Raw genomic sequence first — 26,994 nt, 5'->3', positions numbered from 1 at the left:
CAAGTCTTTTTGTACTGTGATTTCAATGCCTGCGTGTAAACTGTGATTGATGAATGATCTAATTGAACCATCAATACTTGTAAACATGTTCAAGTAAAAAAGAAGTATTAGTTTCCCTTTCTAAAATCCTGTGAAACAGATTACTGATGCATGTAAAATATGTTTTCACTATCCAGATCTCTTGAAATCTTAACCTAAAACATAAAAAATAGAATTAATTATAAACTCGTAAAGTTATGGGTTGTGCTATAAAAATGCATTTTTCACCATGAAAAGAGAAATTAAGCATGCAGTAGAGTTGTGACTTCAAGAATGAGGCTCTCACCAACAATTCAGAAGAGTTGTTTCTCATAAACTCCATTGTAGGCAATCAAATGTTTCTGTTCTAAAAGGTTGGGAATTAGAATGGTTAATTGGTAAAGCAGCTGTATCAACAGATGGGTATTTGGCAGTAAGAAGCCGACTGTGCCTTGCTTGCCCCAGTGTGATCTAGCAGACATCAAATATGCACTGAATTTTTATTAAATTGTCAAGTTTAAGTATCCATGGTAACTGTTGGAGAATTCTATAGCAGCCTAAAATATGATTATACTGTCAGACCTGGATATTCTACCTGCAGTGCAGTAGTCAACACAAAGACCAATAGTATCACTGCTGTTCTAAGCAACTATAAGGGTGGTGTAAAAATGGAACAAATCACGTGACTTGCTTTAAATAGATCAAAGTAATTTATGCTATAAAGGACAAGTGGGTGTAGGAGATATTTCACATCTGAGTATCCACACATTGCAATATACACACCAGCAACCAAACACTGGGACCTGAATGTAAGTGAACTTGCTTTGAGTTGGTATAGACAAGACAGAAATGATGCTTTGTGGAAGGAGAAAACACGAAGTAGTGGTATGAGTCAGGATCTCCGTCATTTATCAGCTAGGTGTGCACATCTTTTATCAAATTGGTTTGCATTCTGGGATGCTTTGGTTCCATGCTGTTCTCATTTAGCAGCCCTGCCCCAAAATGTCTTTTATCATCTGCAACTGCAGTCATTCCTAATATCGGCACTGTCACTGTTCACACCTTTGTCACCTTCAGGATGAAACACTATAGGGCTATATTGTAGACCACAAGAGACTTCAGACAGTGTGGAATCCAGCTGCCTGCCTCTCAAGAGGAGGTGAGGCAGCAATGAGAATACAACAATAGACAAAGTTTTGTGTTGGATTTTTATTTGCTTCCCAGTATAGTTCATGGTGTTTGTGATTATCTTTAAACATCTGAAAGGTCACTTCTTACCCTAGCACGCAGGTGAGTTTGGCTTAGATGTTCTTTGGATAAAGCTGTCTGACACCAGTAGCAGGGATGTCTCAGTTGAGGACTCTTGATTTTGGACTTGATTCCCCTCCTAGCCTCAAACTGTTCTGTTTATAGCATCTTGCCATTATAAAACATGACTAACAAAAGCAGGATGCAAGCAGACATTACAATTAATGGACAAGCTGTAGACGTGTGAATTTAATTATCTGGGATCATATTTATACAACCAAGGCGGCAGTTCCAAAGAAATCAGACCATTTGGGCTGACCTCCCTTAAGAAAGTGTGGAAAAACTGTGATATCTCAAAATGTACAAAGGCGTGACTGATGAAAAGGCTAACTTTTTCCATAGCAATTTATGGATGTGTATAGTGGGAAGTTAATGCTGCTGACAAGAAGAAAACTGAAGCTTTTGAAACGTGCTGGTGAAGACTCTTGCATATATCTTGGATGGGAAAAAAAGAATGAATGCCTATATTAGAAATATTATTGGAGAGAAGCAAACCCTGATGTCGATAATCAACAGATACAAACTTATGAACTTTGGTCATATTAGGCATAGAAATGGAAATAACCTTGAGGAAGTTGTTATGGAAGAAATGGTGAAGGGCCTTCATAGTAGGGGATGAGCAGTAAGTGGCTGGGTGGATGGTGTGTGCAAGGCAGATCAGTGAAAGGTCGCTGCTGAGTGTTCAAAATTAGTGATGGATCATGAAGGTTTCTGAAAATTCTGCTATGATGTCACCAGTATTCAGACATGCATAAATGGGTTTACGTATTAATTTCTCAATCCAGTCAATTCTCACTGTTAATAGTTCTCGGTATAAAAGGTACTGGGATAGTAGTACCTCCCTACCTCACAAGGCTGTTGGGCGGATAAATATACTTAAAAAGATTGTGTCGCACTTAGATACTACAGTAATGGAGACAGGGCATTAATAGGATTGATAACAACAAAAAACTTAAGAATAGACTCCCTGCCATTACATTTGTACATGACCTCACTCGAAGGAGGCTGTAAAGCACAAATTCCAGCACTCCCAGACAAAAATTGAATTAAAGCCTGCTAGACAGTACGTTAAACAAAAGGGGTTGTAGCCACTCAGCAAAATATAACTGAAAGAAATGAAACTACTGCAGTGTGAAGCAGAGTTCACTTGCTAGACATATAATTGCACATGAATACTGTACCCTACTTGTTTCCAACCCAAAGGTGTGTTCATGTGCAGTTATAAGATTAGCCAGTGATCACAACAAAATGTTAACAGGTTGCTTGTCATCCCAATTTTGGTCATGTCTACACAAATTCCATATAGTTTAAATATGGTACTACATTTTTAATAGTAGTCAATTTCCCCATGAATGCTTAAAAGCAGTTTACAAAAAAAGAGACTGAAAGGTTAAAATGCTGTTCTTCACAATGGAATCTAGACACCTCTATAGTCCTGTGATAAGTTTACTGGAGAGGAGGTTGTATCAGGAGCAATGAAAATTTAGGAATATAAATTTAAAACAAATATTTTGGGAATTTCCTGGTGGACAGTATAATCAGTGGGGGGAGGAATGGAAAATCTGATGCTAGAGAAGTATCTTAGTGTTGATGCTTAATGAGAGGCATAATGTTGAAGTACATGAAATATATTGTTTTGGTGGTGGTTTGTAAATATATACAGTAATGTATATTTACATTTTCTCATGCATTCCCTTTTTAAAAAATGTTAGCAACTGTTCTGTAGTATGTCAACTTGAAGTTTCATCTTTACTGACTAATTGTCACTGAATATAAAACACAAGATGTTAAACGCAAGAATGTTTTGTTGTTGTCATTGCTAATCCCACCAGAATACATTTAGCATACTAATGAAATTATAGAAAAGGGTTTAGCCGTATTAAATAAGAGCTACACTGTTACTATGGCAGCAACATTTCTATTCGTACAGTTTATTCTTAAATGTTATGTCTATTTAAAGGAGTCCTTATTACAAAAATGTAACAGTTCTTTTGTCAAAAATGCCAGAAAGTTTTTGTATTTTTTTTTATTATCAGGAAGTGCTGTAAATTGACTTCATAAATTATGCTGTTAGGTGAGAAGGAAAGCCAAAGTAGTGCATGTGGGGACATAGAAAGAAGGTGGATGGGTTGGATGGCGGCTGCTACTCTTTGCTTACAGCAAAAGGGGGAATGAATGTCAATTAAGTATGAGCCCCAAAGAAACTGCATAATATTGGTAATATAGAGAAGGGAGTAGTTCTGAGGAATATGTTTAAGTACATTGTGAGGTGAAAAACCGAAAAGTATAATTGTAGTAACCACATTACAGATTTATTCAGAGGTAATTAGTTGATAGAGTGAAACTTCTATATTGGAATGGTGACGCTACAAAATTTGCTTAATTTCTAGAATCATCAATCTAGATTATGCAGCAGCAGTAGCACTACATACTTAAGGTTGCAAATTAGTTTCTGTTGTAAATGTGATACATACTTGTCCTTCATTCCTCGTAGTCCATGCTTCTGTGAAATCCACACAGGAATAACAGCTTCAAAATTGGTGGGCAAGGTCTGTGACCCAAGTGGAATTTTTTTGCCAAATTACAGGGCTATTGGATGCTGAAATGTAGGAGTGAATTATGAGTCCCCAGAAAGAGAGGTTAAAAACTTCTGATTTTTATAATGTATAGTCCTGGAACCTTAAAATTTCATTGGTCCTGCAGGTGGATCTTGTTTTATGAGAACTCACTGTTGTTCAGTGTAATTAAGTCTGCAGGTCAGATGGAATATTAAAAGCCTAGGGCCAAAATTTGCCTTCAGTTATACCAGTGCAATCCCACTGAAATAAGGGGAATTACATTGATGTAACTGAATGTGGAATTTGGCTCCAGGACTGTAAGTAAACCAGTACTTTCCACTGCATGGAGATTATCAGATTTTATTTTGTGTGTATAGGTTTCTTCTTAATAGTCTAAGATAGCAGAGCTGCCTATCTCACCACAGATAGAGGACTGGTTTTGGAGCCAAAGAGCATACATTTTGGCCTAGTGCTTCATGTATGTAGCAGGATGATGACCATGTTGACTGGTTGTATGCATATCTATACCTATAATATTACAATCAAGGACCATTGTACCATCTTCTAAATAGCCAAAAAACACAATGCCAGCAAAAATTACCAAAGCTCTTTTCTATTGTTATAAAATGTTATGAATTGCAGAATGAAATTCTTGGAAACTCAAAATCATTAAAAAGAAAAGAACAACTGATATCCTGAATTGAATGTGCATAGCATAATTACACCGTTTAGAGTGTAGGGTGCTAGAAAAAAATGTGTGTGTCTAAAGTGGTAGGGCTAAGTCTACCAGTCAGGTAAGCTTGCACAAGATGACTGAAGTGTATGGTCTTGCACCTGCTTTATCATTAGTGAAATTTGACCCATGCTATATAATTACATTAAAAATTGATGTGTAAATCTGTTTTTGATCACAGAAGTTTATAAAGTAAGGAGTCATCTGTCAAACATTTTCTTAGAGCTGGCTGCTTCTTGCAACAGAATTTTTGCAGGATACTTTTTATACAGTTTTTAAATATTTTGCCTAATTTCAGATTTGGCAGTGTGGAGGCTCCCTGGAGATTGTAACATGCTCTCATGTTGGACACGTGTTCCGTAAGGCAACCCCTTATACTTTTCCTGGTGGCACTGGTCATGTAATCAACAAGAACAACAGGAGACTAGCAGAGGTCTGGATGGATGAGTTTAAAGACTTCTTCTATATAATATCCCCAGGTAAGAAATCATTTTGTGATCATTTTATAACATGTATATCTATCTGAAAAATGAATATGCGTATATATGTATGTGAGTGAGAGGTGTGGGATTCTTTCAGCATCTCCTTCTCAAAAGTCAAATCCTTCTATATTCTTTTTTTTTTTAAATATTGCCTATTTAAGACTAGAAAAAATTAAAGGTCTTAAGAAGTCTTGTTTGAGATTTCTGTCCTGTTATTTTCAAACCAATGGGAAAGTTCTTTGGCTCTATTAACTCTAAGAAAAAGGGGATGTGGTTAGATCAGTCTTGCATTCTGGTGATCCCTTAAAAGTAGTTGCAGCGGGTGCAAGTTAGGAGCAGCTCCAGAACTGCTCTGCATTGCTCACTGGACTATAGCAGTACTCAGTGGCCTGACAATCAGGGAGCCAAAATATATGTCTAATTCCTCCATTTGATGTACATGAATAGCTCCCATTAATATTTCTCTCTTCTATGCATGTCAAGGAAAAGACTCATGTTTTCACTTAGTCCAGTGTAAGAACTTCAAGAAAATCATGTAATGAAGGAATGATTCTTAGATAATGTATATCTTGATACCACTTTTCATACAGAAATTGAAATGCCTATACAACAGATATGAGTAATATATGTAAAATATTGTATTTTAAACTTGTTCTTGTATTTATGATTTTTGTATTTCAGTAACACGTAAAAATTATTGCAGAGATGTTTGTATGTACATTTACAATCAACTGACCAGAATCATAGAGTATACAGACAGTAAATGTGCAGTATTTTTTCTCTTATGAACAAAACATTATGCAAAATTTTTCAGTAAGAGTAATTTAATTATTGATTCAAAAAATATATAAAATAGCAAAAAGAAGAATGTAAGGACATAAGTACTAAAGCGTGTCAAAAAATTCATTTGAGACACCAGCTGAAGAGTTGGTATTTATAGCACCTGGAAGGTGTAGTATCTTGTTCAGTGTTATTGCATTTATTAAGGGCTAGACTGTGATGTTAAAATCAAGCCTCAAGCAAGGAGCACAGCATTGTTGAGAAGCCCAAAGGGAGATTGTTACACAGTCTCCTTCCTGGTCTCCCCACTGCCCTGGGGAAGGAGTGCATTGTGACAAGTCTATGTCTGGCAGAGCATATTCTCCCTGATACACTGGTGTAGCTAAGCTGCCAAGTGCACTGTATGTGGTGGGAGAACATCGAGCCTCTGCCTTGTCCTTCCCCTTCTCCGCCCAAAAAGCTTTGGGTTGGAGGGGAAGTGCTTTTTTGAGCAGAGCAGGATATGGCTCTCCTGTCCCACATCACTTTTCAAGATTTCAGAAATGTTCCCATTCCACATCAGGGAGAAACAGCAACTTTTCAAAGTGTTTTGTGAAAACGAGAGAGAGAGAGAGAGAGAGAGAGACCCAGTCCACAATAGCCAGGTCATCAGGACACTCACCTGGGATGCTGTTCTCCAATATACCAGGTGAGTGCCCTGACTTCTAGGCTATTGGCTCTTCTGGGATGGGTCTCTGTCTCTTTCTCTGTCTCTTTCTCAGAAATTTCATCCTGGACCTGAGAAACCTTTCCTGACAAAAGTTTTGTCAAAACTGGTATGTTCCAGTGAAAAGCTTAGGTTCTGATGAATCAGCATTTTTGACAAAAAAAATAATAATGTAAGACCATTTCTAGTGCTGCTGATCCTGGTACCAGTAACGATGCTGGAGGCCCCCATCCTCGGCCACCCTTATTTCAGGGCTTTTCTGTACTCTGTTTGTGCAAGTGCATGTGCAATCATGCCCTCTTCCATCATAGTGCTTTTTAATTTATTTATTTATTTAAAGGAGGAAACTTTGGCCTGATAGACCCCCTTATCTGCTCCCCTGCTGAGTTCCATAATGAAATTACCCTAGGAAATTTCTTCTTCCTATCATGCAGCCCCTTTATTATGGAGTATCAGACATACTGAATGTATAATTGGTCAATATAATGTGTCCTTTATTGAGATGAGTTGTCTCTAGACAGATTAAAACCCTTGCTTTGGTGTGCATAAAACATGTACCTGTGAAGTCCCTTACATTTCTTTCCCCCTGTGATTTTAAAATGTATTTCATATTTTTGTTTTTCCCTTTTATTCCATCTTCAGTTTCTTTTATGCAAATATTAAATTACCATAGCTTTTACAAAACATAGAACAACCCTGTAGCCTCTTAAAGCTTGTGGCGGTTTTCAGCATATAGGCTGTCTCAGCTTAAATCTATGTAAAGTGGTTCAAAAAGGAACCAGTCTTTACAGAATTGCTAACATTTCAGATGGAAAACTTTTTTTTCCCTTTAAATTATGGCTGTGATCAGAAAAAATAAATGCAACAAAGAATCCTGTGGCACCTTATAGACTAACAGACGTTTTGCAGCATGAGCTTTCGTGGGTGAATACCCACTTCTTCGGATGCAAGCAGTGGAAATTTCCAGGGGCAGGTGTGTATATATAAGCAAGCAAGAAGCAAGCAAGAGATAACGAGGTTAGATCAATCAGGGAGGATGAGGCCCTGTTCCAGCAGCTGAGGTGTGAAAACCAAGGGAGGAGAAACTGGTTCTGTAATTGGCAAGCCATTCACAGTCTTTGTTTAGTCCTGAGCTGATGGTGTTAAATTTGCAGATGAACTGGAGCTCAGCAGTTTCTCTTTGAAGTCTGGTCCTAAAGTTTTTTTTGCTGTAGGATGGCCACCTTAAAATCTGCTATTGTGTGGCCAGGGAGGTTGAAGTGTTCTCCTACAGGTTTTTGTATATTGCCATTCCTAATGTCTGATTTGTGTCCATTTATCCTTTTTCTTAGAGATTTATTCAGAGGTAATTAGTTGATAGAGTGAAACTTCTATATTGGAATGGTGACACTACACAATTCCTCCTTGCCACCACTTATTTTTGATGTCACGTAGCCTCCTTTGGACTTTGGCTTTAAGCAGGTGATAGGCCTCCTGTTTTCATTTGTTAGAGGAATCAGTTTTCCAGTTACAAAATGCATTTCTTTTCTGTTGAATTAATGCTAGGATTTCCTCGTTGTTTTCATCAAACCAGTCTTGGTGCCAATGAGTGGAATATCTTATGGTTTCAGCACATGCACTGTGAATGGTGTTTTTAAGTTGATCCCAGTGCTCTTGAATGTCAATGATGTTGTCAGGCAGGTTAGAGAGTTTCTGACAGATGTTGCTGGAACATCTCGCAGCTGGCTTGGTCTTGAAGTGCTTTGATATTATACCACTTTCGCTTAGTCTTTGGGTGGTTGCGGTGTGGTGGAGCGAGCTGCAGGTACATGACTGATCTTACTAATCAATGGTCTGTCTAACAGTGATCGGTACCTCTCAGACCTCGTGTTATACGGACATTCGTATAGTCTCGGGCTCTGACTATAACATAGTCAGGAAGGTGCCAGTTTGGACCGAGGATGTTTCCAGGTGGTCTTAAATTTAATAATCTGCCTAAAGATAGTATTTGTGATGAGCAGGTCATTCTTCACACATTTTGCTGAGAAGGAGAATACCGTCAGGGTTTACATTTCCCACCCCTTCTTTGCCTACTTGGAGCACTTCTAAAATTTGTCACTTTTTAGTTGTCTGCTATCATGTAACATAATTGAATGGTGTCTCTTTTTCATTTGACTCTTTCTCTTCAGTTTCTACCTGTATTTTATCGACTTCTATCTTCTCCTCTTTACTAAGATACAGAGAATCCTGGTTAATGGATCCTTCCCATGGGATGTCTCTGTCCAAACCATGTGCTCCTCCACACCTGCTGGCTTTCCCCGAGCCTCTAGTTTGCTGGCATGTAAAATTAAAAAGGTCGTAATCTGGTTCTGTTTTGGTTTAGGTGGAGCCCATCCAAAAGGTTCCCCAGTTCATTTTAAACCTAAATCTGTCCTCCCTACACTTTCATCTCATCCATGCACTGAAACCCTGTGGTTCTTCCTGTCTAACTGGCTTTGCATGTGGAATTGGAAGCATTTCAGAGAATGCTGCCATGGAGGTCTTGGACTTTAATCTCTTACTTATCTTCTAAATTTGGCCTCCACAAACTCTGAGCATGCCCTCAGCTGACTCTCTTAATATCTGAAGACACTTGATTTGTGGTTGAGTTAACGTGACTATCCTATGACTGCTAAGGCATGCATGTGCAAAAAAGGGGTATTCTGAGAAAGAGAGAATATTCTGAACCCCTTAATTTTTTAAAATTTCATTTTAAACATCCTAAAAGATACTTAGTCACCCTGTCACCCAGTAAAAATATCATCCAAAATATTTTTTAAAAAGCAACAATTCCCCACAAATCAACATCAGCATATTTGCAACAGACTAGCTATGGTTTTTCTGTATTTGTTACTTTGTTTGTTTCTCTGATCTAAAATGGAAGAGGATGTAATGAATTGAGAACAATAAAGATGCCATGCTAGGGAAAGGACTCTTTGACATGATTTACCGTGGATTTGACCAAATTAAGGCACAGTTTTTTAAAAAAATCACCTATTGTATCATGTGGTATATTTTCTAAAAGAATGGATAATTTCAAGTTCTCTTTTGCCAGACAGTTTGATAATACAAACATCCCATTACAAGGGCTACTTGACATGTTACAATAAATGCTTGTAATAATATCAATTAAAAATACAGTTTTGCTTTATGGGAGTATGAAACAAGGAAATAATAATACCTTGATCCTAGGTGTCTGCCATTATAGATGTTTTTGCATTACATCTTACCAGCAAGTGCTCCAGGCTGACTAGGGTTAGTTGTTTAATGCATTTCGGTGAAATAATACACTCAAAATGCATTAGAAAATCACATTAGCCTTCATTTTATTCTAAAATACTTTAGAAGGTACTTTCTGAATTGGATACGTTATTGGTAAAAGCATCATTATGTAAGTGTTTGGGATAGTGATATAGACAATGGAATAGTTAAATTATTCTATTTTTCAAAAAGGGCCTGGAATGAAATTGCAGCATTGCAATGGTGATAGTGGTTCCTATTACTAAAGACAAGTGTGTCAGCATTTCAGTTATGAAGACTAGCCAACCTGCACTGTTTTTCTTTTACTCCTACCCCCTATTCACTGATCCTAGCTAGCAGAGTGCAGCAGCACTTCGATATTTTGGGAAGAGGGTTTAATTCCATATCTGCCAGAGCCAGTGTAGGATCTCTTCATTCCATCATACTTTTTCATGCCTTGCTGATTTCCTTTGTCCCCCATTCTGTTTTGTTTTCTACTTCTCTTCCCTTGTCTCTCTGCTTAGTGTGGGGATTTCAGTACACCTTTACCGTGATATAACGCTGTCCTCGAGAGCAAAAAAATCCTACCGTGTTATAGGTTAAACTGCGTTATATCGAACTTGCTTTGATCCGCCAGAGTGCGCAGCCTCCCCCTTTCCCGTCCGGAGCAGTGCTTTACCACGTTATTTCCGAATTCGTGTTGTGTCGGATCGCGTTATATCGGGGTTGAGGTGTACCTAGGGCATTCTTTATTACAGTAGACTCTTACATTGGGTTTTATCTTATATCCCTTCTTACACAATGCTCCCACTGAAATGGGTGATAGGGAAATGTAGTATTTTGAGTCCAAGGAGGTCACCAGTATAAAAAAAATTTAAAAAGCAGAATGGAAAAGTAGATCCAAATTTTGCCCATTTTACACAAATTCAGCTTGTTCTCTGTTTGCTCCCCAAACCTGTATGTGCCCTATTTCCAAACTCTTCCCACTCTGAGAGCTCTGTTAGTCATGTGGCCAATTGTCAGACTGCCAAAATAATATGTTAATGTGGAATCAAAGATAGTTAGTAGAACAATTAAGCCTTACTGACTAAAGTGAATATTTTCTGGCCGGTCTTAATAGTGTAGACACTTTGGACCAATCCTATGTGGTGCTTTCTCAGTCTGCACCTTATTGACCCAGCCTTTTATCTACAAATACAATGGAAAATGGGACTAATACTCCGAAGGTGGTAGTTTGATAGTTTAGTATCACACAAACAAAAAACAAGAATATTATTTGCCTTAGATGTTTTTATATGAGAAGATGAAATATTATATTTTTTTAAAATGGATGCAGCCCTTTAGAAAGTAAATGTATTAAAAATGTGGATGTTGGTAATGTCAAATGACTGTGTAACCTTGCATTTGCTTCAGTGTTTCATTCTGGTAAGTTTTAATAGCCAAGTGCCCCACTTTAGGAAGCAAGGGATACAATGAATAGCTTTTCTGAGATGTGCTGCCAGAAATAAGTATTTAAAAAGGTGAGCAAGAGGCAAACAGATATTTTTCACTGGTGAATTGTCTCAAATACTCATGAGGCCCCAAAGCATGAAGCTTCATACAATTGGGATGCTAATTAGATTTAGAATCTATCTCCACAAAAGAACTTTATTTCACAACATGTATTTTAAAAGTGCCTAATTCGTTCTCTCACAGCATGTGTTTGAAAAGTGCCTCATGCACTGTATTTCTTAATTTACCTCTATAGATTTTTTTCCAGTCTTGTGAAACCTCTGTGGAGTTAGGTGCCTGGGATATAAGGTTTGATTTTGAATGTTGATGTGATTAGTACAGTAGGAGATATTGGAATATGGAATTTGACACCTTACCTCATTATGCAACAGAATTATTCATGAGGATATCTTAATGCCAGGTCCTGAGGTGATGTATTATTTAGTGTGTGGATCTTTTCTTGATATATTGGGTAGATAGACGATATCCTGCCTTAGGCAGGATGGGGGAATGTTAATGAACCTCCACTGTTGTGAATTGTTTAACAATTCCATTGTTTAGCTAAATAGAAAATGGCTTATTTGAAAGTTTTGACACACACAGCCTTTGAGTGATGCTCTTGTAGTGGCGTACCTGTCCTTTAAGAGCTTAAATGAATGAACATTTTAGAGCTTTCTCACAGGAACTTCTATCTTGGAGAAGAAGAAAAATGGATTTTTCTCTTTTTTGCAAAAGAGATTCTTCTGGTGTCACGTTTGGATTCTTTTGTGACTACGCTTACAATCCTGCAGGATACAGCATGTAGGGTGAGAAGTTATTTTCACCACCCAAATCCATACGTAGTCACCTAAATATACATCACCAGATTTTCAGAAGTGATAATCACTCACTAATTCTATTGAAATAACTGCTTTTGCAAGCCAAATGACTTGTACTTTGATGCCAAAACATAGATATAAATAAGAGTCTGTCGTCACTGCATAATGCTGTTCAGTGTACTGTCTCTTAGCTTGATGCCCAGGGGCTGGATTGCCCTTTTCTGCAGTAAACTCTCCAGGAGGGGCTAAAAGGAGGGAAAACTGTGTGGGGTGTCCAACATCATTTCATGGTGTGAGGGGGAGCTATTACCCCCTTCACAAAATGGACTATGGGGCCTGGGTAATCCCAGAATCAAGGCCCTTGAGCCCCAGAGTTTCCTAACCCGGGCCTAGTCCCAGTAGGCCTGGCTTGACATAAGTAACTTGCCTCATTTCTTATTGGGCATAAGTGGGAAGGTGAATGGAAGGTTAAGTTTAAATAGGAGCTTGAGAAACAGTATGCTGGAGTCAGGATGTGTGCGCTAGCTAAGATAAGCAGCAACAGACTGATGCTAGGGACTGTAGACAAGAGTAAAGATCAGGTTCCAGGTGAACAGTAGGTGGACAGAGCATGCTGTACAGGGAAACCAATCCAAAAATGTGTGGTGTAATGGATAGCAAATGCAATGTAATGTGTAAATGTACATAAAAGAAGAGGCTGTCTGTCTAAGTTTGGATTTGTGGTATGCACCTAGCCACCCCCTACTCTTGAGTCTTATCAACTCCCTGTCGGTTTGCTGTATGCCAAATAAAGGAAACTGTGAGCTCCAGTGGAACTCAACTACTTGGAACTCGCTTTGTTTTATTGGCCCATGGGATTCCCTTAAAGTCCGCACCAGAGCGGGAAATCTGTGGGAACATTAATATAGCTCTAACCTCCACAGGCCAATGTGTGGAGTGCACCGCTCTGTCTTGCCTCACACTATGTATGTGTGTGCGCATGCACACCACTCTCAGCCTTGCCTCACACTGTGTGTGCGCACCCTGCTATCAGCCTTGCCACACCTAGTGTGTGTGCGTGGGGGGTGCCCCTCTATCTGCCTTGCCCCAACTGGTGGGGTGGGGAGAAGCCCATTTTTTGCTTCCTGCCTGTCATCTTTTTTTCCTTTTTCAGTCACCTGTTTTGTCATCTTTGATTTTTCTAACCAACCCTCTTTAAAGTATAGAACTATCTTAAACCCTGTTGCCTGCTGGAGAGTGTTCAGAGTACAGAATTTGTCTGAGATTAAGTACAAGTACCTGTGATAAAACTAAAGGTCCAAATTATGGCTCTTTTGCCCCTTCTGGTCAGGGCTTCCATTATAGTAATTGAGTTTTGCCATTGATTTCAGGGCATTGCATTTCCATTCATGCAAATTACTTTGAGCAGAAGGTGCTGCATAGTGTCCACAGAGGAACTGGAGGATTGTGCTAACACATGCAGATGACTATCGTGAAAGCCACCCCCATAACTAAGTGTGCAGAGGAAATGTTATGTGCAGTCACACAGGGACAGCTCCTTGGGGCTCACCTTTTCAGCTCCCCTCCAAGCAAGTGACACTGACGATTCCTACACAGTAGATGTACCAGGAGTTGTCCATATCTTGAAAAATGAAGCATGAGGATCCAGCTTCTTCTTGGTTATCATTCATCTGTCCTCTTCTAGAGGATGAAATAAGCTCCTCCATCTACCTCTCCATCTTGCATCTCTCCATAACGGCAAGCATCCCTGATCTTGCTGTCAGACTGTCCCCACCCCAAATGAGCTAGCAGTGTTACAAACGTCTGTCTGAGACAATAAACATTGCAAAAGGCATCTGCAAAATCTGCTTTGAGCTCAGTGGATTTTCCTTCATGGCATCTGCTTTGTGCAAATATGTCCCTGCCTCAAAATTAAAATTTGGCCCAGGATATTAACTCTTAGGTCAATATTGTTTACAAATGATTATTTATGTGCTTGACAATTTGGATAAACTTTGGATAACAATATTGTTCTATAAAGCTTTTTATCACTTAAAGATTCAATTTATATTACTACTTCTGTGCTAGGAAAATTAGGATGAGTTGGTAGCTTTACACATTGTATAATTCAGTGTTAAATTGTGATTGCTTTTGCAGGGTTTTACATTTTGATTAAGTTTTTAATTACAGTAAATTTATAAGAGCTGCAGTTTTCTAAAGCAGAGAGTAGAGGTTAGATTTATTAATTACTCCCGAAACAAAGCAAATGCTTAAGGCTAAGTAAATGGATATTGAAAATACAAACCTAGCTTTCAGGCTTATTTAGAGGCAATGTTTAATTACAAACCTATGTTCCTATGTAAGCATTTATAATCATTAAATTACTTTCTTTTAAAATTGTATGAAAAAAAATGCCACTCACTCTTAAAATCACCACCCCCTCCTTGTCCTCTCCTCCCCCCACATGCAATGTTATTAGTTTTCAAATTGAACATGGCCTTTCATATACTTTAAATACAGAAATCAAAGTAGAAGTGTGAATACAATATTAAAGTACCTAATTGTGCAGTCTTAAGATACACAGGAACTCTGAAATTTGTTGGATTTTGGCTGCATGAGTACTGCAGGGTGCTGGAACAATTTGTATAGTGGGGGTGCTGAGAGCCATTGAACCAAACTGTAAACCCTGAATATAATGGAAACCACTTCAAGCCAGGGGGTACGACAGCATTCTCAGCACCCCTAGCTCCAACATCTATGGAGGACTGAGGAATAAAACTCTGAACTATTTTGGATTAAAAAAACTTTATAGTACTTACATATTGAGGAATGCTTTGAAACTGATCTAGTCACCTTTCATAGGTCTCAGATTTTATTTTACTCGTGTTTTTTGAATGGCCAAAGATACATGTGTTGGTCCTGCAGAAAACTTGTATTGTTGATAACCATTTCTAAAAATTACTGGGCCTGATTCTGCTCTGTTATACTGGTGTAAGTCCCGAGCTCAGCAGAAGTACTCCTGATTTACGTTGGTGTAACCAGTCACAGACTTCAACATTGTGATATCAAAACTAGGAGATCGCTGCAGGATTCAAGTGAAGGAAGAGATGGGTTTTGTAGGGAAAGGTCTGTATTCAAACACATTTTCAACAATAACAAAGAAAAAATACCACATGACAAAACTAATTTTTGAATGAATTTTCACTAGTTTATAGCCTTTTTAAAAGTCCATTTAAATGATGATTAATAAAATTATAATGAATATGGTTAACAAAGTAAAAACACAAGCAGAATTATTGCAAATAAGGGTAATTTTCTTACATAAGAATGGCAGATATAAAAGGAATCTCTGCATTGACTTCAGCCATAAAAGAAAAGGGAACTTAACAGAGCTGAGGCAACAAGATTGATCTGCAGCAAATATAGATACTGTGGTTTTTAAAAGGCATATCTATTATTTTTCTTCATCAGTTCATCCCATCTGCCCCATCTTTTTTCAGACATTTCAGTAGTTAAATAGATGTGGTCTTTTTAAGTTCAGGTAGGATAAGTAAATGTACAACACCATAAACAGGTAGTTTTCCAAAACAAATGAAGGAAATTTATGACTAGCTGAATACATTTAAGCCTTTTTTGTCAGGCTTAAATGGTTTGGGATTCCTGCATTGGCACGAATTTAATAATTTCTGTAGGATCCAATGAATCCCAGTAGTCATTGGGCAATAGAAAGATATAGCTATAATAGTGAGTATGTCATGATGAGAACCAGTCCAAGTTAGCTAATACTCTTTCACAAACATTTTAGTGATGTGGTGTTGTTTTGCCTCTCCACTTAATACAATTTTGTACTCGCCTCCTCCACTCCCACCCCAAAATTGTATTTTTTACAAAATTTTGAGAGACTGCACACTTTTCATAGCAAAGAAAGCAAAGCTCACAAATTTGATCAGTGGAGTAGTGCAAAACTTCAAGGCGGGAGAGTGGTGCCAGGGATAAGTACAGATAATGTTAATGTGGGCATAGAGATTACTACCTTGATTATTCATTGATCTAAAACGTTAATACTGCTAATTAGAGTTGTGCAAAAACCAAATTTCTAGTACCAATTAAACTTTTTAAAAACTTTCAGTGATATGAAAAAGTTAACAATTTTGGATCAAACAACATTTTGACCCAAATGACATTTTTTCAGGATTTTTAACTTTTTAAAAAGAACATTGCAGTAAAATTCAATATGAGAAGGCCTTTCAAATAAAAAATGTTTCATTTAAAAAAGTCAGAACAAAACACGCACACGTTTTCGCCCAGCTCTACTCCTGATCAAAATTTCTACCCATGACTTTTATTCCAAGCATTTTATTTATTTACTTATTTATTTATTTTGCTGCCTTTTTACAAACCCCAAACCTGGCAAATGTCACAGGAAAAAAGTCCATGGAGAATATTTCCTCCAGTTGTAGTCCCTGACTGGTAAGGTATAGTAAGGTAGGATTGCAATTGCTGGATGCAAATCATGCTTGAGGATACAGCCATAAACTATATAGCAAGAAAAAAGCCTGTGGTTTGTTTCCAGAAAGACTGTCCTGCCAGCCTGGGAGTCTTTCGTATGCTTCAGAATGAAATATTCTGGGAGTCAAGATCTCACCGTGAAGCCCTTAACTTTGAGGGAACACTCAGTGAGTTGTTAGGGCCTGTATTAGAAGTTCTTCTAGTTGAAGAAAATCCTCTGTTAAACTCATTAATCCAGATATTGCTAAGGGATTGTTTCTCCAACTTGGCACTGTTCCCCTTTAGTAGCAGACAATGGAATCATCATATTTCGTCAGGGTGAAGGCTGAAAATGGAACAAAAAAGTAATCAAGTTCATGCAGAAAATAGAAAATAAAGTTACCTATTATAGGATGGCCTTCTTTATAAGAAACGGGTAGATGAAATATTAAGTAACTATAGCTTATTCTTTTATAGGTCATTTCTGGATGTCAGAAAATTGTTACCAATATTATTAAAATTATTTTTTATGCTTATATCCAATACAGATGTCTCATAGTTTATTAGTCTGTATAATATAGGTTTCTAGATAATAGTGTTACAGAACAAAGAGAGTTACATTTTAGTAATTAGTCCTCCGAAGCAATTGTCTATTGGGCACATGCTTATCTACCCTGCTGTCCTTTGGGAACTGATTCATTTGAATACTTATATTATGTCCTAAGAGAGAGAGGTACTGATGGTTATTCATACTGGTAAGGTGTTAAATATATCCCTTGATATAGGCATGGAATACACCAAATATTATGCCTCGAGGCAAAATCGAGTTATGAATTGCTGTCTTGAAGCCGTGTACCAGAGAAGTATGACTCCACTGATAACAGCAACTTATTAGCTCAATTTATAGATAAAATAGCTCTCCTCACCTAGTATGTGATGTAGGGTCTGTAGGAACCAGAGTTTTGAAATCAGCACAGCTTTAAAAGATTTAAAGAAAATTCCGATTGTGAATTCATTGTGGCTTACAATGTAGGCCAAGTTTTCCATGTAATGCAGTCAGAGTCTAAGACACATAGGATTAGGTAGGTATATACCTCCCTGCACTTACATTACCTTCATGGATAGGCACTTCACACGGTTTGAAGCAGCAGTTAGAGATCCAGCAGAATGTATTACCCTCTGATCTGTCTGAGCCACCCCATGAGTGAGTGTGATGTCTATTGCTGCTTTCTGCAATCCCACCCTCAGTGCCTTATACTCCTAAAGGTAGATAGGATGTTTTTGTGTCATAGAATATCAGAGTTAGAAGGAACCTCAGGAGATCGTCTAGTCTAACCCCCTGCACAAAGCAGGGCAAATTCCCAGACAGGTTTTTTTTAAAACCAGTTCCCTAAATGGCCCCCTCAAGGATTGAACTCACAACTCTGGGTTTAGGGGTCCAATGCTCAAACCACTGAGCTATCCCTCCACCCTCTTTTAGAAAGTGGGATTCTGTTTGTTGCAGAGTGCAATAAATATATTTAAAGTATTCACTTATATAGTTTTATATGTGAAATTATGATCCTGCACTAAATGCATAAAATTCAGTTTGTATGGCCGATCATTTTCAGTGAATAGGTATGGTTTATAATTTGAACAGCCACTCAAATGTAAAGATCAGTATTGTTAATTAACTGCAGTTGTGAGACAACTTTGTATGATAAAATCTTGTGTCTGAACTGGAGGAATTTTCTAAAAGGTCATCTCAGCAACATGTATCATTTTCTTTTTAATTGAACAAATACTTCCAGGAAGCTACACATCCCTAGAAGCAGCACTCTTTGTGAAGCCATCGTGGATCAGCTGGAAGCTTTTGTAGACAGTGCATATGTAATTCTGGTTTAGTGACATGTCAGATAGAGTAAGCTCTTGTATGCTACCATAATACAATAACATTCATATTTTTAAAAGATAGTGTTTTCATTATCTGCTGTACTTTTTCTACACTGAGGTCATAAACAATAAAGCCCGAGAATGCACTCTTTTGTTATAGTTTTGGTAAATGGCAAAATGTTTCAGAGGAACAAGTAGTCTCTAGGTCGAGTAACATATTGACTATAAATAGTCAATAAATCCAGCAGCCCCAGTTAGGACTCCATAGCGCTAGGCATTGGACAAACAAAAGTAAGTTTAAAAAAATATATATTTTAAAATTATTTATTTATTTATTTATTTTTAAAAGTAAGTTGGGCTTCCTGCTATAAAAAGCTTCCAACTTAAGCAACCAAGCAAAAAATAAATAGCAAGGGAGAAAAAAAAGCCAAATAAATATTATCGATATAAGAAGATTCCAGGATTGTCACTTTGTCTCTCACTCTGAAGACTAGAATATCTGAAGTATGAAGTGATGGAAACAGCAACAAACATGTTTGGAGAGGTGTGTGGTGATTGGGAAGACACTGGAGCATCCAAAGGGATGGTATGTGCACATTTACCATAGTCACCAGCAGCTCAGACAGGGATTGCATATCCTGCGGTACAATCCCTCCCCATGTCCCCCTTGTGGATGGCTGGTTCTAAACTGCCCCAATGCAGGCCTGTGCATACCTGGCTTAATTTGGTCTCAAGTCTAGGTCTGGTCTACAGGCAGTTTTTGTATCACTGTGACTATATCTGTTAGAAACCAGCTTAGAGAGTTGAAATCCCCTAGTGTGAATACAGCATATGGGTGCTCTCCCTTCATATGCAACTCTCTCTTGTATTTACTATGTATTACATCACATATTTTTTGATTGGCTTGGTCTCTTCGCAGGAACTAATCCCTGTGCAGCATGCTCAGTTCATGCATTGTCCATGCTTGACCTCCTCTTTACATTCCTAAGTATCTTGTCCATTTTTAATAAATAGTTCCCTGGGTGTTCTCCCTTTTCTTTTAGCTGGCTCAGACATTCTATCTTTTTAGCCTGCTGACCTATTTATTTCAGCCTAATGATCTGTTTACTTCCCTAATTCTTTCCTCCAAAAAAGGAGGCCTCTCTTCATGTGTTAATTACTCATGTCAGGCCAGACCTATAGTTCTTAATGTGAAAGAATATACACATTTTATGTGAAATCTAAATAAGTAGATTAGATTGATTTATTTTTTAAACAAAATTATCTGCCTCAGAAGATTAGTGACCTAACCTTTCCATGCCAAGTGTATCTATTTTTGGCATCCTGCCAGCCTGACATTGGATGATGAAGGAAATAGGTCACATTTACTGAGGTGTAATAACATTTCTGATATTTATTCAATAGTTATTGTAAATCCGATACATAATATTAGTAAAATTCCATGCAAGTTTGAATAGTCTAGTCACTGAACAGTCAAAAGGGATGCAAAGAAATGTATCTTGTTGGAAGGTAAGTAGCTATGAGTATATACAGGGCATGTGACAAAATATATAAGCAATGCTCTTCCTGTTCCATTTTTTCACTAGCTCCCTTTTCTCCCATTCCCATACCAGGTTTTTTTTGAGCTCAGTTAATAAAAAATGTTAATCATTTCATGTATTTTAAGTAGGTTGTAACTATATGTTTTTGTAGCCATATTCTTATTATTATTCTGATTATTATGACTCAATAGTAGGGCTGTCAAACAATTAAAAAATTAATTGCACGATTAATCATGCTGTTAAACAATAATAGAATACCTGCATTCAAAAATAAAACGTCAAACTTCGGCACCTACAAGTCCACTCAGTCCTACTTCTTGTTCAGCCAGTTGCTCAGACAAACAAGTTTGTTTACATGTTCAGAAGACAATGCTGCCCGCTTTTGTTTACAATGTCACCTGAAAGTGAGAACAGACATTCGCATGGGACTGTTGTAGCCAGTGTTGCAAGATATTTATGTAAAAGATGTGCTAAAGATTCACATGTCACTTCATGCTTCAACCACCATTCCAGAGGATGTGTCCATGCTGATGGTAGGTTCTGGTCATTAACGATCCAAAGCAGTGCAGACCAACACATGCCCATTTCCATCATCAGAGTCAGATGCCACCAGCAGAAGGTTGATTTTCTTTTTTGGTGATTCAGGTTCTGTAGCTTCTGCATCAGACTGTTGCTCTTTTAAGACTTCTGAAAGCATGCTGCATACTTCACCCCACTCAGATTTTGCAGGGCACTTCTGATTCTTAAACCTTGGGTCGAGTGCTCTAGCTATCTTTAGAAATCTCACATTGGTACCTTCTCTGCATTTTGTCAATTCTGCAGTGAAAGTGTTCTTAAAATGAACAACATGCTGGGTCATCATCCGAGACTGCTGTAACATGAAATATATGGCAGAATGTGAGTGAAACACAGAGAAGGAGACATACAATTCTCCCCCAAGGAGTTCAGTCACAAATTTAATGCATTTTTTTAAACAAGCGTCATCAGCATGGAAGCATGTCCTCCGGAACAGTAGGCAAAGCATGAAGGGGAATACGAATGTTTAGTATATCTGGCATGTAAATACCTTGCAACACCGGCTACAACAGTGCCATCCGAACACCTGTTCTCACTTTCAGGTGACATTGTAAACAAGAAGCGGGCAGCATTGTCTTCTGAACATGTAAACAAACTTGTTTGTCTGAGCGATTGGCTGAACAAGAAGTAGGACTGAGTGGATTTGTAGGCTCTAAAGTTTTATGTTGGTTTTGAGTGCAGTTATGTAACAAAAAAAAATATCATGAAAGTGCAGCTTCCAAATGTAGAAAGAGATTGCACTACAGTACTTGTATTTTTCATTCACCTCATACTATTTCTTTTGTTTATCATTTCACAGTGCAAATATTTGTAGTAAAATAATATCAGATGAGCCCTGTACACCTTGTACTCTGTGTTGTAATTGAAATCAATATATTTGAAAATGTAGAAAAATATCAAAAATATTTAATAAATTTCAATTGGTATTCTATTGTTTAACAGTGTGATTTAAAACTGCGATTAATCGCGATTAAATTTTTTTGAGTTAATCATGTGAGGTACCTGCAATTAATCAACAGTCCCACTCAATAGATTATCCAAACTGAAAAGATTTGGGAAAGGGCAGCTGGTCTAGCTTTGGAGCAGGCTGATAAGATCATCATTAAAGTCCAGGAGTGTCTTTTTGTGCTGTGTGTCTTTTTCCACTGTGAGATGTCTGTCTGTCTCTCCCCCAATCATCTCTCTCACCATCTGTAAGTCATCACCATTTACCTTCTCAACCAGTCACTCTCATCATGACTCGCTCCACTCACCCTTTGTGACCCTAAAAATGGACAGTTATGCCTCCAATGACTATTTGTGTGCAGATACCTAATATATGCAGGCAATTGCATATTTGGGTGCACAAATCGGGCACATTTTTATGTACACATTTGCACAGAGGCAATTGAGAAAAATCAGGCGCATAATATAATACACTCAGTGACTGAGTGTAACAGCTCAGTCACTGTATGCCCTTGCTGCATAGCTAAGACACTTTATCATCTTAATAATTAGTTAGTATACAATTAACACATAGTACCTAGCCTGTTAAATCTAAGATTAATGCAAAGTTACTGTGTTTTTAGAGCACTTTACATAAATTTAATTTTAGAGTTTTTATTTGGGATTGCAAGATCAGAGTTTGTGTTTTACCAAGATTAACTCAGCAGATGATGTGCAATGCTTTTTTTTCAAATGTAATTACATAATTAGGTTGATAATGACTGTATTAGTTTAGTGAACAAGAAACCTTGATAAACATTTTCAGTCTTTCTTCAACCATTTCGAATTTTAATGTTTAAAGACTTCAGAAGTTATGCAGTGACATAACTCCAAAGTAAACCCTTTTAACCTATGGCATTAGGGCCTGAGCCTATAATGAGATATGTAGGGCTAATCTTGTGTACCTCTGTAGCAGGACATTAACATACTGATTCAGATTTAAGAACAGCTGCATCACTTAGGGGTGGCTACTCCACATGCACAAAGCATTCTTAGGTTTTACTGCTTCATCATGCTGTTGCTGATTTGGGCTTCATAGTAAGAAATAAGTTCTGTTTCATATCTTCATAAAAGATTTAGATAATGTCATAGAGAGTACTTACAAAGTTTGTGGATGATATGTAGATGGGAGGGGTTGCAAGTGCTTTGGAGGATAGGATTAAAACTCAAAATGTTCTGGACAAACTGAAGAAATGGCCTGAAATAAATAGGATGAAATTCAATAAGGACAAATGCAAAGTTTTCCTCTTAGGAAGGAACAGTCAGTTGCAATCATACAAAATAGAAAATTCCTGCTTATGAAGGAGTACTGCAGAAAGGGATCTGGGAGTCACAGTGGATAACAAGCTAAATATGAGTTGACAGTGTAACACCGTTGCAAAAAAACCAAACATTTTGGGATGTACAGTGAAACCCTGCTATAACGCGATGTTTGGAGTCCAAAAACTTCCATCGCGCTAAATGCGGGGTCGTGGTATAGCGGAGTTTGTCAGTGATCCCCACGTGGTGCATTGATATGCGCCGCCTAGTGCCCCTAGTGCCTAGCAGGGGAGAGGAGCCGCAGCCCCCGGCCTGCCGGGGACAGAGAACTCCGGGGCTGTGGGTGCCGGTGCTCTCTGTCTGCGGCAGGTGCGGGGCCGTGGCTTCTCTCCCACTTCAAGAGGAGCCGCGGCCCCGCACCTGCTGGGGACAGAGAGCACCGGCGCCCGCAGCCCCAGAGTTCTCTGTTCCCAGCAGGTGGGGAGCTGCGGCTCCTCGTGAAGCCAGAGAGAAGCCACAGCCCTGCGCCTGCCGGGGACAGAGAGCACCGGCACCCGCAGCCCCAGAGTTCTCTGTCCCCAGCAGGTGGGGAGCCGCGGCTCCTCTTGAAGCGGGAGAGAAGCCATGGCCCCGCACCTGCTGGGGACAGAGAGCACTGGCGCCCGCAGCCCAGGAGAAGCCAGAGAGAAGCTGCAGCCCCGTGCCTGTTGGGGACAGAGAGCACTGGCGCCGGAAGCCTTGGAGTTCTCTGTCCACTGCAGGTGCAGGGCTGCAGCTTCTCTCCCCTGCCATGGTGTTGGGGACCATTGGTACAGTACCGTACTGTATTATGCCTTAAAGGGGAGCCAACCTTTATATGCGATTTCGCGTTATGGCGGGGCGCTTTATTGCGAGGTTTGATTGTATTAGCCAGAGTGTAGTAAGCAAGACACGAGAAGTAATTCTTCCACTCTACTCTGCACTGATTAGGCCTCCACTGGAATATTGTATCCAATTCTAGTGCCACATTTCAGGAAAGATGTGGACAAATTCGAGAAAATCCAGAGAAGAACAACAAAAGTAATTAAAGGTCTAGGAAACATGACCTATGGGAAAAGATTGAAAAATTGGATTTGTTTAGTCTGGAGAAGAAAAGACTGAGAGGGGACATGATAACAGCTTTCAAGTACATAAAAGGTTGCTACGCGGAAGAGGAAGAAAAATTGTTCTCCTTAACCTCTAAGGATGGGACAAGAAGCAATGGGCTTAAACTACTGCAAGAGCAGTTTAGATTGAACATTAGGAAAAGCTTTCTAACCACTGGAATAAATTGCCTCAGAAGGTTGTGGAATCTCCATCATTGGAGATTAAGAGCAGGTTAGACAAACACCTGTCAGGGATGGTCTAGATAATACTTAGTCCTGCCATGAGTGCAGAAGACCGGACTAGATGACCTCTCAAGGTCCCTTTCAGTCCTATGATTCTATTAAAAGTAGTCGTGTTGGGGATGGAGAATGTGAGACAGAATTCAGCACTACTTATTCCACATCCTAGCCACCAAAAGGGCTCATTCTTGCATAACTAAATCTCCCTTTGACTGTAGTGAGAATTTTGGATATATAATGAAAGCAAGATCAAATCCAGAATGGTAATACAGTTGTCATGCTGTTAGGAGTTACTTTTACTAAAGACAAAATTTAAATGCATTGATTCAGTTACTACTAATTGGGGCCTAAATTAACAGGATGCTTTTTGACTCCAAGTGTATAGTGCATCTCCCAAAGACTACTCTTGCAGCCCTTCTTTTGGGCACCTGTAAAAGAGGAGGAAAAAACTGAACTATAATTAATCTGTTATTCACTGGGACCTGTTATTGCTCCTGTGCCAATTACACTTTGTTAATATTCTTGGTTCTTGTAAGGCTCTGTCCTTCAAACCCTCACTCTTGTAACAGTCCATGCATATATGTATAGTTCAGTTGAAGTTTAGCATTCGCAAGTTCAGCTCTTTAGTCTACAGCTTTGTATTGGTTGACAAAAATAGAAATTGAATGAAAGCAATAACATTAAAAGAACAGTCTAATCACATTTTCAGCTTGCTCAAGGCTATTTGGTTTCTGTTCATTTTCGTAGAAGTCACACAACTAATTCCCCGTGTGCCACACTGAAAATGAGACACTTTGAGATGTACTCATATAATACTATCATTAAATATATAGTGTTGTCTGCTTGACAAACTGCACACATAGTGACTAATTCTGAAAATCAAATTTGAGAAAAATCACGATCCGTACATGAAGAAGGAAAAAAAGGTGAAATTCTTTGAATAAAATATTTATTACATATTCTTCCCCCGGCTCTAGTTGGAATAAAGGTGCATGCTGTTCCATTAAGACTTTCATTTGTTGTTGACACTCTGATATATTCTAAGTGGAAAAGAATATAAATTATATTGACAAATATGAATATCAGATCCTTTGCTGGAAGGTTAATAACTACAGAAATAAGGTGTACCCTACAGCAAAAACACTTTAATTCATTTTTGTCTAATATGGTAAAGAAAGGAAGAAAAATACAGTAATGACATGTCAAGCAGATATAATAGAATCACAGAAACTGTGGATGGAAAAGGTTTAATGATTTAGGGTTGGAAATGGTTAGGTCATCTTATCATCTCATTTCTAGAATTGCTCCCTACAGCATATTTTCTAGTTCTTTGTTCAGTTAAGCTTTAAATTCACTTATGTGACTGAATTACCTGAAATTAAGAAAAAGAATAGCATTTATATAGTGCCTTTTCATCTCCAGAACACTTTTTATAAAGATTAACTATTCTTTACAAGACCCGTTTGAGGTAGTTGAGTGTTACTTATCTTTTAAACAAAAGGAAACTGAGCCAGAGATGTTGGGTGAGTGTGACAGTCTGTATCTCTATGTTCAGGCTTTCTACAAGACTATGATAAACTTTGTACAAAGTATGCCTTGTGAAGTATCATTTGAAAACTCATCATCTGCTGATCATTATTGTCATGATAAAATGTGTGGCATCATTGTATGTAAAGTTATAAGATTCTACTGTATGATATGCTCCAAGTTTAGAAAAGCAGGCACAAATCAGTTCCTGAGAGGCAAGAGGCTAGCCAACACCTCAGCCAGGTGTCCACATAATCAAATGGACTATCACCTGGCTAAGCACCCGTTCTTTGGCAGTAAGAAGGGTATGAGTGAGAAATTGAGTGAGAAAAGCCATCGCACTTTTTATGGACTGTAAGGGTAAGTGACGGGTGGAGAGATCTCAGCGGGAAGAGGCAGTGTGGGAGCGGAGTCTTGGGGGAAAGGGGCGGTGTGGGGCGGGGCCATGGGTTGGGCACTGGTTTTAGGGAGTTTCTGCCACTCGTGCCCTAGGTAATGTCAAAGTGAGTTACCCAAGGTCATAGAAGGAGTTGGTCAGGCTCAGAATTAGAATTATGCTCACATCACTAGAACATGCTTCTCCCAGATACTGTAGCTGGTGATTGCTCTTCTCCTGAACAGTGTGCCTGTTAATACACTATATAAGACAGTGACATGCATACAAAGAGAATTATGTAGTAACATTGAAGCTTAATTTCTAATATAAGAATGAAGTGCATCATGAAAACTATTCTTGTTTGCTGCATCATGCATGAAACAATGCTCAGAAGGTCATCCATCTTCACAGAGTGAGAAATGGAGTAACTGGCATAAGCTACATGTAAAATCAGTTTGGTTATCTCAGTTGTTTATAGCACAAAACCACGACATATAATGTAGTGATTTGTCTTGACTAGTAGCAATCTTTATTTTCAGTAAGTCCCCTACTGGAGTTTCAGGGGAGTGTTGTTCTTTGGAAAGGTGAGTGAGAATATTGCACTGTGCCAGGCAATAGTGAGTTTTATTCTCTTAAGACCTGTCAGTCTGCCAGGCAACAGCTTTTACATTTAAAAATTTGCCTGCAGTTTGGAAAGCAAATGTTGATATTTCATACATGTGCTAACATTTAGTTCACATACATAAACTGTCTTTGTAAATAATTTGCTGTTCATGTAACAATTAGCTGAGAAAATAAAATTTAGACTAAATGTTTCGGCACAGGATTTAAATTTGAAGCTCATCCAGTTTAAACAAATCAGTTTCACACATATT

General features: G+C 38.4%; 1 protein-coding gene across 10 annotated transcripts in view; it reads left to right on the top strand.

The window, feature by feature from the left end:
• GALNT13 (polypeptide N-acetylgalactosaminyltransferase 13) overlaps positions 1-26,994 on the top strand; it is a 369,936-nt gene that overhangs the window by 249,213 nt on the left and 93,729 nt on the right. For 9 of the 10 annotated variants that reach the window (XM_039494889.1, XM_039494888.1, XM_039494892.1 and 6 more), the window contains one exon: positions 4,916-5,096. In XM_039494889.1, coding sequence (XP_039350823.1) covers positions 4,916-5,096 — 181 coding nt within the window. Of the gene's footprint in view, positions 1-4,915; positions 5,097-6,441; positions 6,568-13,522; positions 14,485-26,994 lie in introns of those variants that run through there. The other variant, XM_039494895.1, reaches the window with a different exon arrangement.

Source organism: Mauremys reevesii, linkage group 11 (genome assembly GCF_016161935.1).
Source record: "Mauremys reevesii isolate NIE-2019 linkage group 11, ASM1616193v1, whole genome shotgun sequence".
Lineage (NCBI taxonomy): Eukaryota > Metazoa > Chordata > Testudines > Geoemydidae > Mauremys > Mauremys reevesii.
This window is presented reverse-complemented; position numbering and strand designations above follow the sequence as displayed.